The sequence below is a fragment of the Protopterus annectens genome, chromosome 9.part0 (genome assembly GCF_019279795.1).
Source record: "Protopterus annectens isolate FY-2018-M chromosome 9.part0, PAN1.0, whole genome shotgun sequence".
NCBI classification, from domain to species: domain Eukaryota; kingdom Metazoa; phylum Chordata; order Ceratodontiformes; family Protopteridae; genus Protopterus; species Protopterus annectens.
In genome coordinates, this window is record NC_056743.1 from 1,510,455,835 (window position 1) to 1,510,473,544 (window position 17,710).

At 44.5% G+C, this 17,710-nt stretch overlaps 1 protein-coding gene across 2 annotated transcripts in view; it reads left to right on the forward strand.

Annotated features, from left to right (window-relative positions):
* COLGALT1 (collagen beta(1-O)galactosyltransferase 1) overlaps window positions 1–17,710 on the forward strand; it is a 1,137,248-nt gene that overhangs the window by 398,177 nt on the left and 721,361 nt on the right. For both annotated transcript variants that reach the window (XM_044084453.1, XM_044084454.1), the window contains exon 3: window positions 2,905–3,022. In XM_044084453.1, coding sequence (XP_043940388.1) covers window positions 2,905–3,022 — 118 coding nt within the window. The remainder of the gene's footprint in view (window positions 1–2,904; window positions 3,023–17,710) is intronic.

Here is a 17,710-nt window from a genome sequence, read left to right on the forward strand (position 1 = left end):
ATGCTGAAAAATACTTTAGGGCCATTAGCCTAGTAACCTATTATGAGAGTAAAATGTCTTGGACATTCAGAAGCCATATAGCTGAAACACTTGGTGTCCTTGAGTTTTCATTTTCATGTATCCCATGGGTCTCTATTTCAGGAGGTTTAAGGTATCACACAGTGAAAACTCTAGTTTGGCTGGAGTTTTCTTCCAATTATTAAAGAATGGTTTGTCTGAGTGACCTTTTTACCCTTTGTGTGCGTTTATGGATACATATCCATATGCATGCATGTATGTACATAATCTGTAATGTGTGTGTGTGTGTGTAATACACACAGGTTCACTATCAAAATGTGGAACGGCACTTTTGAAATTGGGATGGTCGAATGCGTGTTTCCCAGTTTCCGTAATGCCGATCTGGAAAAGTTCAAATCCACGTTAGCAAATTTTAGTGTACATTCACTAATATTTTATTTTTGTTCTGATTGGAGATGACACTACAGCTGGGATCGGGAAATTTACCCCTTTTCCTCAATGTAGTGTGATCTTGGAGTTGGAATATATAATAAGCAGGGGGTGTGGGGGGGCTTGCCTCCTTGCAAAACTGTAAACATGTACTTACAATTTCCACGGCAACCTTACCACAGCAGCTTGAAGGTTTGACGTCACATCCCCATATTTTGAATAACTTGGAATGTGGAGGTCTAGGCAATGATTGCAGACATTCTGTTAAAGCGACATTACCAAATTCGACAAGGATATTCAACAAATTTATTAGAATTTGTTGTTCAGTTCAGCATTTTGATAGTAAACCCCCTCTCTCTTTTATATATAGAGATATATATATATATATATATATGTATATATATGTGTGTGTGTGTGTGTAGGAGTTTAGAATTCTCTGTGTGGCATACAAGATAAAGGAGCTATGCCTACATCCCAAGCAACCAGGGTTGGAGTAGCAGCCTCTTGATTGGAAGAGACAATGAGGAGAGGGAGAGGAAGGAATGAATAGCCTATGCCCCTTTCTGGGGGCAGGAGAGATAAGGATGACTTGTCTGGGCAGAGTGTAACAAACATGTTGGTGTATACTGAAAGCACAGCAGAATTCACACTAAGTTGGGGCTGCAGTGGTGGCAACATACTGCTGCTTTGGAGGAGTATGGTCTTGTGTTCTCTTGCCCGCTCTTTAAGCAGGAACCTTCACCCCTCCCCCAGCTAGGCATGTCACCACAACAATAGGATTGTTCCCCTCAGGTCTGTAGCCACAAAAATGAGCCTGGAACCAGCATGGGGATGGGGTTAGAGCTTAATATGTCTGCGGTGTGCCTAGTTGTCTCTGGTCAACCTGTCCCTTACCTCTGGTGGCTAGATTGGGTAGCCATGAAATAGGGACCATTGGTTAGCAGAGTGTAGCAAAGACAAAGTGTAAATTATACACAAGACTAATACTTCGCAGTATTAGTCAAGTACTGACCTTACATTTTTGTGGTTATACCCCCCCCAATACTATAAATCTGTTGGCAACAAGTAGAATAAGTGCTTGATTCAAAACTGCAGTTAACATATAGAATACATAAGTGTAACCAATGTGAGTAAAGTTGTACCTTTTGAAACATGTTTTCATAAGAGAATGCCATTTTTGCTGAGCACAAGCGATTTGAAAGCTATTGCTCCCAGTATTGTGCTATTTTTAGTCTTCATGTTCGTTTGTGACGTGGAACTTTCAATACCTTTTTTTTTTTTTTTTTTTTTTTAAGACTACCCCAGTCCAGTCTGTTCAGCCATCTTCTAAGTTTCTTCTCCACTAAATCTGATCTCTTTCCATTTATTTCTGGTGTAGAGCCAACATCGCTTAGTACAGCAGTCTGCCAGATAAAACTACAAAACCTCCTGAAGCCAAACCTTTCATTTGCTGTAGTTGAACTGCATTGTAGAGTACCCAAGGCTGGTCTCTGCTTAGCTGCACAGTACTGTAGAGATCGTTTGCATTGCTTCCTTTGCTGCATAGATTTCCACAGTTTTGACCTTTGTCATAGGCTGCTTGACAGTTTTGTCCTAGTTGCACAGAAATGTCAGTTTTTTGGACCCCTGCTTCTCCTGCATTCTGAGATTGTTGATGTCCTTCTGAGCCGTGGTGCCAGGTATTTGTTTTGGTTACCTAGCAATTGAATAGATGCATTTTAGGCCATATTCATTCATGAGTACAAGTGTAGTAGTAAGTGTGTTACAGATCAAAAATAAGTGTGTAAAAGGTAAATGACTGTTGTGGAAACATTGTGACCACAGTAATGTTGCTGCCAAGTGTCAGTCTTGTCAATCCAAGGCAAGTGGAGTTCTCATGTGAATGTTGCCAGTATTCACATGTTGCCTTAAAATGCGCGTCTTTGTACGGATCTTTTTTTGTTATAACTATGAAATATACTGAGACAACACTCTGGTGTAATTGTGAAATCCATCATGATTTACATTATTGTGTTTCAGTAATGAAATGTGTTATGCATTACAGGTTCACTGTAGCTTTTTTCAGTGGCCTTCCTTCAAAAAATGGAGTTTGAACTAGGCAGCTTGGTAATCAAAACTTTAATTAGTAAATAGATTCACGTTTACTCTTTCAGTTGCCACCACAGACCTGTACTCTGCAGCAGCATTAACATTAGATTTGAAGTGGTGCACACAGAAAGAAGCTGCTCTGTAAATGTTTGTGTTGGACATGTGAGCTGTTTGTAGCTTCTTGTTTTGAATTTAATATTTTTATGCCCTTACCTTAAAAACTAAAACATACTTATCTCAGCAATACTGGCATTTTTGAAGCTTAAAACCTTTGTAAAGCTTTCAGTTGGCAATTTCCTCACATTTTGTTACCTGAACTGCATTAATCTTAACTTCTCATTCGTAAACTCTTCATACCATTTTCTTTAGAGCCTACCGTGATGAGGAAGGCCCAAAAGACTGGACGAATTCACGATATGAGTATGTCATGAAGCTGCGACAGGCTGCACTGACCTCTGCACGAGAAATGTGGGCTGATTATGTCCTGGTAAGGAAAAATGTGCCCTTGAACTGAATGAGCGCAAACATGCAGATACACAGACACATACAATTTTGACAAATGTTATCTGTTACAGTAAAGTAGTAGCCCAGTCTGTAAAATGTTAAGTGAACTCTGAAAGGATGACCCATCAGTCAGAGTGACCTTAATTACCATCACATTGTTGATTTGCATTTTTAGTCAGTACACTACAGCTGTTTTGATCTCGTGTTGATAAATACAGAAGTCTGAAAGTATAGTGTTCACAGAAAAGTACACCAATTCTTTTCCCACATATAGTTGCTTGCTTACCAGCTTCATTGGAATTAGTCATGTAATCCCAAGTGATTCACAAAAGTGAGTAGCTTCTGCCTTCTGCTATTTAAAAACAATATCTTTTCATCTGTGTATGTGAACATTTGAGCACTTTCACATATATTTGCTTAATTCACCGTGACCTGTCATAATCTGCAAGCACGGTAAGAGGAAAAGAGGCGTTGCATCTGTGTTTGTCATGCATAATGCATTTTGTTGTGTTCTGTGCTGCTTTAGTTGCTTGGTATCTCTGCATCGGTGAATGGGCCATAAGTGTGTTGGGAGAGGAATTTCCATACTATGGTCCATATTAAGCAGTAGGAACTTTTTATTTATTTATTTTTACGCTGTTTACATGACTTTCTGTGGAACACATTCATAGCTGAACATTTGTGTGTGCAATCTGGGGATTTTGAGTGGAAGAGAATAGCTTTTTCTTATTGGAAAGTATCCATTTAGCCCTCTGTACGCCACGACAGCTGGAATAAAATATGCAGCTAATTTGCCAATGTTTCTTGCACAACATTTTTGCTAGTGTTTCCTTGTAGTACTGTATTTCCAGGAGGTGTACTGAAAACAGAGCTGCAGATGTTATTTGTGTGGATCACTGTTGGCAGTAGTATTCATGACATGGTAATTGGAACATAGATCATCTGACTGGCCCAACTCCCAGAGTTTTACAGATATTTTAGGTTGGGCTGGCATGTCCCCAGTGCAGAGACACATGGCTGCATCCCATGTCAAAAGGTACAAGTCAGCCTGCACCATCATTGTTTCTTTTTTTGCTGCAGGCATATGATGCATCTTGTTGAGAAAGTTCTCTCTGCAGAATTTTACAAAAGACAAGTGTTCCTTTGGAAAATTTGTTTTAATTGCTAATCATTTTATTATTTTGCTGATTAATGACTTCCAGGCAAACTTTTAATATGAAGTTGTTCAATCTCGCCTTCATTCTTACAGATGGGTTCGAGCCAATCATTGGCTCCACGTCAGCCAATTTGCAAAGTTCGAAGTCTCAAACAGCTTGAGGCCAAAGCCCTATCCCACAATGCACCTCTACATTCCCCAGATCTCATTTGCCGATGCAACTGATCGGGTGTTCTCTACAGCTCTTGGCCGTTGGAGAGATAAGTTTGCAAATTTCTTCAAAATGTTCTTGATAGTTTCCATTTGTATTTGTTAGTTATGTATTAATAGTATTGTGCTTTATTCTGGTTATCTATTTTCGGATTTGTATCCTCGTTAGTGGATAGCTCTTGCTGTCTTTCTCTCTAGTTTTGGGCTTGGCCCTGTTTAAGTTGTTTCTCTAACCCAGGCCGAGTTAGGCTTTTGCAGTTTTCTGCAATTTTTTGTTTGTTAGCCGGTTAGGCTCTTGGCTGTTTTTTGTTTTTCTTAGTCTATCAGGCTTTTCTATTACAGTTTTAAAAAGTTATAACTGCCTTAGTATACTTTTAGCTGGTAGGCTTACTTTTCTTTGGATATAGCTATTGCACTTTGCTGCCTTACAATGTCTGAAAAGGCTAAGTCTGATTTCAAGAGATGCCCAAAATGTAGTCAGAAGATGTCAATTACAGATGGGCACTCTACATGTGTGTACTACTTGGGTGAAGTACATTTACAGGAGGTTTGTTCTATTTGTCATGGGTTCAGCTCTAGGGTGTTAGCTGAAAGGAAGTGTAAACTAGTGGTGTGGGGTTTAATCAAGTCTGCTTTCCAAACAGACTTGGATTCTGCTCCGGGTCAACCAAAACCCACTTCTCCAGCCTCTTCATCTGGTTTGGCTCCAAAGGGCTCTTCGGTTCTGAAAACTTCTAAAAAAGGCTACGGTCTCGGCTCCAGTGTCATCGGAACCGACCATTCAGGTTGCTGGTAGGAGCCGGTTCCCAGTCTTGGAACCAGTATCTCCTACTTTGAGGTCCCCGATTCTGGGGTCACCGGCTCCATTGGTGGTCTCCTCTCGGGCTTCCAGACTTTGTTTCGGACATGGACCGACTGTTGTGGAGACTTTTACAGGATCTGGCGCTTGCTAAAATTATGTCTGTTTCGACTGTAGCAGCTTCGGAACTGACAAAGTCCTCTCCTGTTGTTGTTGCTCCTCCTCCAACTCGAATTGAGACTTCGGAGCCGGAGGGGGCCATTCAGTTGTTGGTGGAATGGTCGGTACCGACCACCCTGATATCCTCTGCTCCGGCGGCGGAATCTGGGAGCCGACACTCTCTTGTCTGTTCCGGGGTGGTGAGTTGAACCAATACGTCTGTTCCGACTCTTCCTCTTGGGGCTTTGGGGCTTCAGCACAGATGAGTTTGGCTCCTACCTCGGGCTCGGAGCTGGCGGTTTTGGTGCGGGAGGAGTCTTTGGTGTCTTCGGACATCGGAGTCTTTGGTGTCTTCGGACATCGGAGTCTTTGGTGTCTTCGGACATCGGAGCCGTGGAGCCTTCGATGCCATGAGGAGGGTGTTGTCCCCCTCAGACTTCCATAACCTCTGATATGGCCACCTCCTCCCAAAAAGTGCCTGCTTCTTCTCTGCTACCACAGGTTCACCTTAAGCATAGGGACCCAGAGCCTCAGGATGCCACCTTGGGTGAACCCTGCTCTTCCGAGACCTCCCCAGAGATTCCCACTGAGGAGGTTCATCGGAAGACATTATGTATGAGGAGACGTCTAGATTCCCCTCAGGAATCCATCATGGACACCGATTTGGAGGAATCGGAAGGGTCCCCAAGGACCTCCTCTGAAGATATTTTGTTTGGGGATATCCTTAAGATCCTTAAGCAGAGGGGAGACTGGCAAACCCTAAACACTACCGAGGACAAATCGGTGCTCCTGAAGGCTTTCAGGTTTCGACCCTCCACCTCTTGGGTGTCTCCGCCCTTCGATGAGTTGATGGATCTTTTGTCTCGAAGGGCATGAGAGTCACCAGATTCTATGGAGCCTGTTTCTAGAAGGCCCAACAAGTAAATTTCAGCACCCGCAAGAGAAGTCCTTTTTTATCTAAACTCATACCTGTTGATGCCATGGTGGTGGCGGCAGCCACATAAAAAGAGATGTCCGAGACTTCTACTTCTGCCAGTCCTCCTAATAGAGAGTCTAGGATAATGGACAGATACGGGAAGTGCATGTTCAGTTTTACGACCTTTGCCCTTCGGTCATTAAACTACCTAACCCACTTCACAAGACTTAGAGATCTCCTCAAGGAGCTTGGAGAATGCTCTACAGGGTGCAGTAGCCAACTCTGTGGTGGACAAGGTGACGTCCGAGCTTGCTACCCTCAACTCCATTATAAACTCATGTGCCTCGTTTCTTACGCAGCTGATGGAACGAGTAGGGCTGCGGGTACAGGAATTGCTTTGCAACGACATTCCTGAATGCGCTTATGTTCTTTTGCGGAACCTTTTAAGTTGTTGTTTGTGAATGCCCCTCTTGATGGTTCCTCCTTATTTGGACCAAATGTTAGATACCCTCACCAGATGTGAGCAAGACAGTAAGACTCTGTCTGCTGTTGGAGTCCGTTTTTCTACTCCTACTAGATCTTATCCCAAAGGTCAACAGGGTGGGAAAATGTGGTTTTGTTAGACCCAATGAGTCTTTCTGAACTCATAAGGTGAAGCCTCCTCCAGGGGCAGAGAGGGAGGCAATGGTGGAAGAAGTCACCCATGCAGCAGAGGGGGTCCGCAGAACCAGGGTGACAGGGATCAATTCCTTGGGAAACCCTATCAGCGCTCCCGAAAGGAGGGCCTGACTGTCCTGCTCTGGAGGCAGTCTGGGGACATTTGTCTTTGTACCTAGGTGCCTGGCTAAATATCTCAGAAGACCGATGGGTACAAAACGTTATATCCAGAGGCTATTCTATTCCCTTTCTCTCACAACTCAGACCAACAAAAGGATTCCCAGACATTCCACCCAGTCTACAGGATGTAGCATCCATAGAGGTCCAGAAACTATTACAAAAAAAGAGTCATCCAGCCAGTCCCAGCAGACCAGCTAGGATCCGGAACTTACTCAAGGTTTGTTTTGGTACCAAAGAAGACAGGGACTGGAGACCTATTCTGGACCTCAGCAGACTCAACAAATATGTGGTAAAGACGAAGTTCCAGATGGTCACGCTTCAGTCCATTCTCCCGTTCTTAGGGAAGGACAATTAGATGTGCTGTATAGGTCTCCAGGATGCATGCTACTATATCAAAATGGCCAGGCCATCCATGGATCATCTGCGCTTCCGGCTGGGAGCCAGTCATTTTTAGTTTTGGGCCTGGCCCTTTGGGCTCACTACAGCCCCCAGAGTGTTCACCAAATGCAGGACAGTGATCGTGGCTCACTTGACATTCAGGAATCCAGGTGTTTCCTTACTTGGACGACTGACTCCTTACCGCCCCCTCCAGGCATCAGCTTATTCGGGCAAGGGACGCTACTATAGATCTATGCTTACAGCTGGGTATTACGATAAATTCAGAAAAGTCTGCTTTATTGCCATGGCAGCGTACAGTCTTTATAGGGGCAGACTTAGACACGGTCAGCATGTCCCTGAAGCTCCCTCCGGAAAGAGTGACTATCCTTCAACAAATTGAAGATCTCCTGTCAAAACGAAAAGCGCCAGTAATACAGATTCTCAAACTGCTCTGCACTATGGCAGCAGTGATTATTGCAATACCCCTTGCGAGATCTCACATGCGCATCCTTCAGTGGCAGCTTTTCACACAGTGGACGTTTCAGGACTTAACGATGAATCACCCAGTTCTGATTACCAACTCTTGCAAGGACGACCTTCGGTGGTGGCTAACATAAGAGACTGTGACTATGGGCCGTCCATTTGTTCTCCCCACTCCAGTTGCAACAGTAACCACGGACAACTCCCTGATCGGGTGGGGGGGCATTATCAGGGACGGACAGTCCAAGGTACTTGGCAGGCTCACGAGGCTCATTTGCACATAAACGTCCTGAAGATGAGAGTGGTTCTTTTAGTGTTGCAGGCCTTTCAAGACTCTCTTCCCCCTAGGCACGATTGCAGTCCAGTCGGACAATATGTCCGTAGTGTGGTACATAAACAAGGAGGAACCAAATCTTGCCCCCTGTGTCGAGAGGCCTCTAAGATTATGGAAATGGGCAGAGTCCACCTAGTGCTTTCTGATTGCAATGCACATTCTGGGGATATCCAACTTAATTGCGGAGAGTCAGCAGAGCTATTCTGCTACCTCAGTAGTGGTCTCTCAAGAACGAAATAGCGGAAATAATTTTCCGCAGATGGGGCCAGCTTTGCTGCAACCTTTTTGCCACCCCTACGAACATCAAGTGCAGTAACTATTTGCATCCCTGAGGGACGCACTCGTCCACGATTGGCCTCCTGGACTCCTGTATGTTTTTCCTCCCTTTCCACTAATTCCAAAAGTATTGCAGAAAGCCAGTTTTCTGGGCAGGACACTTACCTTAATTTCCCCATATTGGCCTTGTCAAATTTGGTTCCCCTTCCTGAAGCCTCATCCACTAGAGGAGCCTTGGATCCTGGACCCAGTGCCAGATCTGTTGACCCACTCGTCAGGAGCTCTTCATCCGTCTCTTCTGTCCATCAAACTAACAGCTTGGCTGCTCCAATTCCCAGAATAGCCATGTTCCAGAATTTATCAGAAGAGCGGCATATCCTATTGTCATCTCATAAATCTTCAACTAGGAAACTTTACCTCAGTAAGTGGAAAAGATTTTCCATCTGGGCATAGCAGAATAACATTGACCCTTTCCTGGCATCGATCTCAGATATATTGGAATTCCTAATAAAACTGCTCAATGAAGGAGCTGCAGCAGTGACCATTCGAGTCCAACTGGCCGCTATTTCTGATTTTCATTTAAGTGCATCCGAAAATGGTATCTTGTCTTATAAGCTGGCTAAGGCTTTTTTAAAAGGTACGATGCACATAAAACCGCCAATCATAGGTTCATAGGTAGTTACTAGGCTATCTGCCCAAGGGCATTTATAAGCCTAGCCAGAGTGTCGGCTTTTGCTGCCCCATTGATTAATTAACTGATCCTCTGTCAAGCAGAGCCAATGAAGTGACCCCAGGTGTGTATTTTCTGTTACCCATCCACTTGTTAAGGTTTCTGTTGAAGAGTGTTAGTGAGGAGCTCTGCCTATTATAGTTTGGAATTTTGTTCCAAAGCATGGGAAGTCTCTGTGACAGGAATCTATCCCCCCAGCATGATGTTCTGTTTCACTGTTGCAGTCATTACAGTTGGGTTATCCTGCTGGCAAGCTACCTGCAGTCGGTCTGAATTCCAAAGTCTAGGTCCGGCGTCAGTTGCTGTCGCCTCCTCCCTGACGTCAGTATGCCAGGGGTATAAAAGATGTAGCCAATGCCATTTTCTTCAGTCTTTCTTGCCACGCGGTGCCCGAAGCAAAAGCAGTTCGCAAGTGCCGGTCGGCCGACTCCTGAGATTTTCAAGCTCAAATTTCAGATCCGAAGTCTTCATTAAAAGCTAAGTACCGCATTGGGGAAACTTTTTTTCTTGCTCCAGACTGATGTCAGAAAAAGTTAATTGTATTTCTTGTGGGAAGCAAATACCTCATAAGCATTTTCATTCTTACTGTATTCCTTGCCCTGACCACGACGTTGCTAGTTGTCGGTTTTGTGCTAGATTTAACCAACGCAGTATTAAGCGAAGGTACAATTTTGCATTTCATTACTTTGGCAGAAGATTTAATTATATAATGCCGTCGGAACAGCCGACTACCGGAATTTACAAAAAGCGCAAGGAAAAAGAGGACGACAGGCATCAGAGGTCCAAAACCGATGACGAGGCTTCTTCTAGGCCAGTCCCCGGATTGCCGCTTCTCAGTGAGGTGCTTTCGCAGCCCCTGATGACCGCTAATTTAGAGCCGCAGGCCGATACTGACTTCCACGTGGAGTCAACCAGGCCTACAGAAACTCAAGGTATTGGACCTTCGGAAACCATTCCCTCAGATGGGTCTGGAGCCGCTGAGCAGGCATCGGCTTCTGAGGGTGTTTTCAGGCCTACACAATTATATGTTAAAACTACTTCAGCTACAAAGGCAAAGACTAAAGCAGCTTTAAAGACAAAGAAACAAGTACAACAGTCCCACGGAGAGGCCTCCATGCCTAAAAAAAAAAAACAGATGCTCAAAGTGGCCGAAGACCTAATTACTTTGATCAGGGGTTCTCATCCCCCTCCTGACAAGAAGCCTAGGCAAGAGGTAGAATATGAATCCTCAGATCAGGTTTCCATTTCATCTGATTCCTATGAGGATTCTGATGCTGAAGATTCTATCCCCTCAGCTTCTCCTCCTGAGGATTATTCTTTTGGGGAAACGCTGCATACCATGAGGGAGCATTTCCACTGGGAGAGCCAAGATTATTCAGAATCTAAAAAAAGGCTCAGAGACTTTCTTTTACTGCCTCAGCACAGGCCCCTGGCTATTCCACCTGTGCTAGACATTGTAGATGATGTTTTTTCAGAGTCCAGTCTGACTCCAGACTCCTTACCTCCAGCTCCTGTTAAGCCAGACAGATACTACAGGGTCCCAGACTCCAACAAATTTATTTTTAAAAACCCTGCTGCTGACCCAGAAACTCTCTCTCAGGGTCCCAAGGGGGTCAAGGTTTCCACTGCATAAAACCCTACCTCCTCTGACAGAGATTCCAGGGCACTGGACAGATGGGGAAAAAAGATCTACATTTTTGCTACCTTAACTATAAGGACTTTAAATTGTCAGTTTCATATGCTTAAATATCAGCAATACATTATGTTACTACTTAAGCAGAAAATGTTGACAAACTCTGAATGTGCAAAAAATAAAGAAATGCAGGATTTATTGCATGCAGCTGAACAAGTTGGAAAGCATACTTTACAATGTGGTTTTGATTCTTTGGAGGCCTCCTGCAGAGCCGCTGTTACGGGCTCTGTCATTAGGAGGCATGCTTGGTTAAAGGAACAGAATCTGCCTGATCATGTTAAAGCAAAATTATTAGATGCTCCATTACAGCATGATACCTTGTTTGGTGTCAAAGCGGAAGAGGTGTTGAAGAAAATGGAGGACAAAGCCAAATCTATGCAAACAGTCAAGGATTTCTTACAGGTACAGCCTCCAAGATTTAGCAGGCACTGGCCTACAAAGAATTGGTCCTTTCCAGTGTCAGACAGGCCACAAAGAGGCAGATACAGATGCCCTAGAGGCAGATCCCAGCCCCAAGGCTCATACAGGTCTAAACAATGGGGTGCTTCTACCTCCAAAAGCGGAGAAGACAAAACACAGCCATACAGAAAGCAGTCCCAGTGACTTCCCCCTGCCAGCGCCAAGCACTTATCTTCTGGCAGCTCCTGTAGGAGGAAAACTAGAACTTTTTTCTCAAAACTGGCACCTAATCACCCAGGACAAATGGGTCTTGAACATAGTGTCACAAGGTTACAGGTTCCACTTTCACAACATGCCAAGGGCAAACGGTATGCCGGACCTGCCAAAAAATCAATGGGCAGAGGCACAAAAACAAGTTTCATCCCTCATGGACATGAGGGCCATTCAGCAAGTACCACAACAAGAGCAGGGACAAGGATTTTACTCACGACTGTTCTTGGTGCCAAGAAAGGACAAAGCATGGAGGCCAATAGTGGATCTATCTATTCTAAACACATACCTGGATATTCCAAAATTCAAACTGTTGACTCTGCAGCAGCTTCTGCCCATGCTGGGCAGGAAGGCTTGGCTTGTAACTTTACACCTAAAAGAAACATACCTGCATGTTCCAATCAGACAATCATGCAGAAGATACCTCAGATTCATAGCTGGCTCAATGCACTACCAATTCTCTGCACTGCCCTTTGGCTTATCTACTGCGTCCAGGGTCTTCACAAAATGCCTGGCACCAGTAATTGCTTTTTGCAGACAAAGAAGAATACAAATATATCCTATTATTGGAAAACTGCCTTATTAAAGCAGAGAACAAGGACACACTACTACAGCATCTGGCGTTTGTAAAAAGATTAACATGCCTAGGGTACACAGTAAACGAAAAGAAATCAAAACTTTTGTACCCTCTCAACAGATAATATTCTTGGGTACAAGCTTAAATACAACTGCCAGACAAACAAAGGCAACTGACTACTTATTTCAAAAAGTTGGCAACAAATACCCAGGTAACTGCAAGAAAAATTCTGCAGGCTTTGGACTTCATTGCATACTGCATTCTGCTAATTCCATATGCAAGACTGCATATGAGGAAACTGCAATGGTATCTAAAAAGTGTTTGGACTCAACATTGCCACAGCCTGGAAACAATAATTACACTCATTCCCTGCCTGCAACAGGAGTTTCGATGGTGGGCAAAGGCCTGTCACCACAACAAGGGGCAACCATTCACCATACCCTCAGCCAGGTAAACATTGACAACAGATGCATCGGATTATGCTTGGGGGCCCACATGGCAGGAAGATGTATTCAGGGCTTATGGTCCGCAATCCAAATGTGTCTACATATCAACCAAAAAGAGATGCTAGCTGTTCAAAATGCCCTGACAGCCTTCAAGGACCTACTTCATCCAGGACAACTACTGATCAGGACGGACAATACTACAGTTATGTGGTACAGAAACAAGCAGGGAGGAACACATTCCTACCCCCTTTGCAGACTAGCCATGACTTTGTGGGTCACAGCATTGACTTACCAGGTACATCTGCAAGCACAATTCCTGCCAGGAAGGATAAATACTCTGGCAGACGAACTAAGCAGAAACCTCATGGATACCCAAGAGTGGAAATTGGATCCACAAGTCTTCAGCATGATAACAAGGAATTGGGGATGCCCGGACATAGATCTATTTGCCTCCCCTCACAATTGCCAACTACAGAGATTCTGCACAAGGACTTATCACAAGCAAGCATGGAAAGTGGATGCTCTATCTTTCAGTTGGAAAAACCCAACATTATATGCCTTTCCTCCACTGCTGCTCCTCCCCAAGGTACTCCTAAAGGTCAGACAAGAGAAGCCAAAAATGATACTGATTGCCCCAGATTGACCCCGCCAGCACTTGTACCCAATCCTCAGGAACTTGACTTAATGCCCAGCATGGACATTACCTCAAATTCCTCACTTAATGACGCAACAAAACAATCAGACCCTGCACAGTCAACTTAGGACCTTAAATCTGGCAGCATGGCGGATAATGTAACTCTTCAAAACACACCCCTCTCTAAAGCGGTGATGGATGTTATCTTGGAGGCCAGGAGGCCCAGTACCAGAAAATCTTATGCAGAAAGATTCTGTGCTTGGAACCAGGCACGAGGAATTAACATGACTGTTCCAAATATCCCTCAGATTTTACAATACTTAACTGAGATGCTGGACAAAGGTCTATCCTTTTCATCAATTAAGATTCATGCCTCTGCCATTTCAGCTCATTACAATACAGAGCCACCTATTTTTTCTCATCCTTTATTAAGGCAGTACCTCAGAGGAGCCAAAAACTTACGGCCTCCAAGGAGATCACCAATTCCTGCATAGGACCTCAATTATGTCTTGGAAAAACTCACTCTGCCTCCTTTCGAGCCAGCCTCTACAGCTGACATAAAATTTTTATCATGGAAAACAGCTCTGCTCCTAGCAATAACCTCTGCAAGACGAGTCTCAGAGCTACAGGCACTCCTGGCTGTGGAACCTTTTATCATTTTTCATCCATATAGGGTTTCTCTAAGGACAACCACATTTATGCCTAAGGTAGTGTCCAGTGTGGCCCTCAACCAAACTATTCATTTGCCTAACTTTTATCGAAACCCGCAGAATAAGGGTGAGAGACTTCTGCATTCTTTGGACATACACAGACAACTGCGCTTCTACTTGGACAGAACCAAAGCTTTTAGAAAGACTGAGCAATTACTGGTAGCATATGCTGCAGGATCACAATGAAACGCTATCTCAAAGCAGACTATTTCCAAGTGGATAGGTCACTGCATTAGTTTATGGTATTCTCAACATGGCAAATCAGTGCCTAAGGACATTAGGCCACATTCAACCAGAGCAGCAGCCACTTCAGCAGCCTTCCTCAGAGGAGTGCCAACCAAAGACATTTTAGAGGCTGCAACCTGGAGCTCAGTGCACACCTTTACAAAACACTACCACTTACCACTCTACTCCAAATCCAGGGCAGGCTTTGCCACTGCAGTCCTGTAGGGCCTCATAGCCACTCCTAATTCTATTTAGCTCCAGCCTCCCAACCTTATCTTTGGGATTCAACCCAATTGTAATGACTGCAACAGTGACACACGATGAACATAGTACAGTTGTGTACCTACCATAATTGTAGATGTTCGAGTGTATTCACTGTTGCAGTCCAGGTTACCCATCCACCATACCCCTTTTCTTTGCTGGACCATGTCTGTACTTCTCTATTCTACACAACCTATGTGGTGTATTTGCTTGTAGATGAAGGAAACTTGTTACTTGTGGCATGCGTGCTTTATCGACATATTTTTAGCCTACCCTTTTGGGGGCACCTGACATCTGGGGCAAGAAAAACTGAAGAATATGGCATCGGCTGCATCTTTTATACCCCTGGCGCACTGACATCAGGGAGGAGGCGACAGCAACCAACATCGGACCTAGACTTTGGAATTCAGGCCAAATGCGGGTAGCCTGCCAGCAGGATAACCCAATTGTAATGACTGCAACAGTGAATACACTCTAACATCTACATTTATGGTAGGTACACAACTGTACTTTCTGTTTATTGTTGTGGTGAGGTTTAGCTCACAAGAGCTTGTGGCTCGCAGTGACTTGGATTTCTTTAGGTGGAGCATGTCCATCAATTCTGAGTTGGACATGGCTTTGTAAGTGAGGCAGAGATCACCTCCGAGTAAGCGATATGCCACAGAGTACAGCCAGAGTTTTTTCAGTTGGGCTGCATAGGACATATGTTTGAGGCCAGTAATCCTCTTGGTGAGGTACTTTTGTGGTCTCTCCATCTGCTAGAAGCGTCTTGTGAGTTACATCCCAAATGGGGCATTGTACTCTGACGGGTCTGATGAGTGACGAGTAGAGGGGCACTATAACCTCTTTATTTCTAGATGCGAACCGTTTAGTAATTAGATGGGCCACATAGAAGGATTTCCTAACTACTTTGGCAATATGATTGTCAAAGGAGAGATTACTATCTACCTGGGTCCCCAGATCTCTTATTACCTCTTCTGTGTTAAGGGGGCTGCCACCTATGTGATAATTCGTGGGTGTTTTGTTTTTCCCAAATGGGATGACTATGCATTTTTTGGCATTTAGCTTGAGGCCATGACTTTGACACCAGGTGTCCGTCTCAGTAAGGCCCTTTTGGAGGATGTCCGTGTCAGCCGGAGAGTCAGTTATGGTTCCCAGTTTGCAGTCATCGGCGAACTTGGTTAGCTATAGTCCTTTTGTGTTTGCCTATACTTCTGAGAAGTATATGCCGAACAGTAGGGGTCCCAGGACTGAGCCTTAAGGGACACCACTTGTAAATGGTTTTGAGTCTGACCTGGAGCCCGCTATTCTCACCGTGAGAGTTCTGTCTATAAGCCAGTTGGCAACCCATCTCGTGACGTAGGGGTTTATGTTCAGGCTGGTGAGTTTTTCTGGAATACGCGAGTGGGGAATGCTGTTGAAAGCCGTGACGAGGTCAACATAGGCTGTGTGAACATCCTTTCCCTCTATGGCCTTGGTGACTTTCTTGAAGAAGTCAACCAGGTTTAGTAGGCATGATCTGCCCTTAAAGCCGAGCTGGGTCGGGTAAAGTGTTTTGGAGGTTGCCACTGTTGTTGTTGATGAGTTCCATGATGATGCGCTCCATAGCCTTGCAGACCAGGCTAGTCAGGCTTATGGGGCGATAGTTACCAGGGTCAGTTGTGGCCCCTCCTTTGTGGAGTGGAGTGGAATAATAGTTGCTGTGCACCATTCTATGGGCATGTAGCCTGTGGAGAGTCTGAGGTTGAACAGCGTGTTTAGGTAAGGGTTTAGTTCATTCTGTAGTCTGTGCAAGACGCAGCCTGGGACACCATCTGGCCCCATTGACGCTGTGTTTTGGCTTTTAAAAGGGCTATTTTCACCTGTGCATCTGTGATTTTTGGGACACTACACTTTTCTGGTATTATTGTGGGCCCTTTTGGGGGTGAGAGGGGGGTGAAGTTTGCACTGAATCTATCTGCCAGGTTGTTGGCAATATCAGTAGGTTCAGTATATTTTGTGCTGTTTTGCACTAGTTCAGTGCATGTCTGTGAGTTGCCACTTAAATTTTTAACATAGCTAAAGAAGGCTTTGTGGTTATCTTTTGAATCCTTGGCTTTTTCTTTCGAAGTTAGCCTTGGATGATTTTGTGAAGGACCTTAGTTTCTTACTGATACTGATCAGGGATGTCTTTCCTTCTTGGGATTTGCTTTTTTTTCTGAACTAGTTTCCTTCATCTGTTGTAAAGCCTTTTTATGGCAGGGGTCCACCAGACTGGTTTCCTTCTCTTAGAGGAGTGAGTCTTGGTTTTGCTAGGGTTGGCACGATCCATGCATCCTTGTAGGTGCTCAGAGTTCATTTATAAAGGTTTCTGCATCTTGGGCAGGGTTATCCTTTAGCATGGGGGCTGTGAAACTTAGCGCCTCTGTCTTAAGTAAGGTGAAGTTTGCTTTAGAAAAGTTTTTTACAGTGGTTTCCTTAGTTGGGGGTGGTGGTGGGGTGTGGACATCCAGAGTGATTAGTTTATGGTCTGATCTAACCAGTGACTGGTTGACCTCCGGTGTGGAACACCTGTCGCCCATGTTTGTGATGACCAGGTCCAATATGTTTTCACCTCTGGTAGGGAAGTTTACCTGCTGATCCAGGGTGTTTGAGTTGATTAATTCCAGGAAGTGCTGGGCCTGGGAGTTTGTACTAGAGTAGTTTTCCCAGTTAATGGTAGGGTAATTGAAATCGCCCAATATCAGGGTGTTCGGTAGGACCTTCATGTTTTCCAGTGTCTCCAGAAAGGTGGAGTGGTGGTCCTGGGTGATGGAGGGTGATCTGTAGCAGGCCACTATTTGCATTGCAGATTTGCCTGATGTTAGTTGCACATGGATGGTCTCAGAGGTATCATGCTGCGCCATTAACCTGGAGGTGTAGGTATCATTGATGAATATGGATATACCCCCTTCTTTTGTGTTTCGGTCTGTGTTCTGTGGCTGAAACGTGTGGTACAAGTTGTAGCCCAGTAGTGTTGGGGTGCTCTCTGGAGCCTTGAACCAGGTTTCAGTTACTGCACAGATGTCGATGCTCTCCATACTGAGTAGTGCTTTGAGCACGTGCATTTTGAGATTTAAACTCCTGACGTTGAGTAGCATAACCCTCAGTTTTTTGTTAATTGTGCTGTTTACGGAGGTGAGTTTGACTTTTGAGCCTTGCC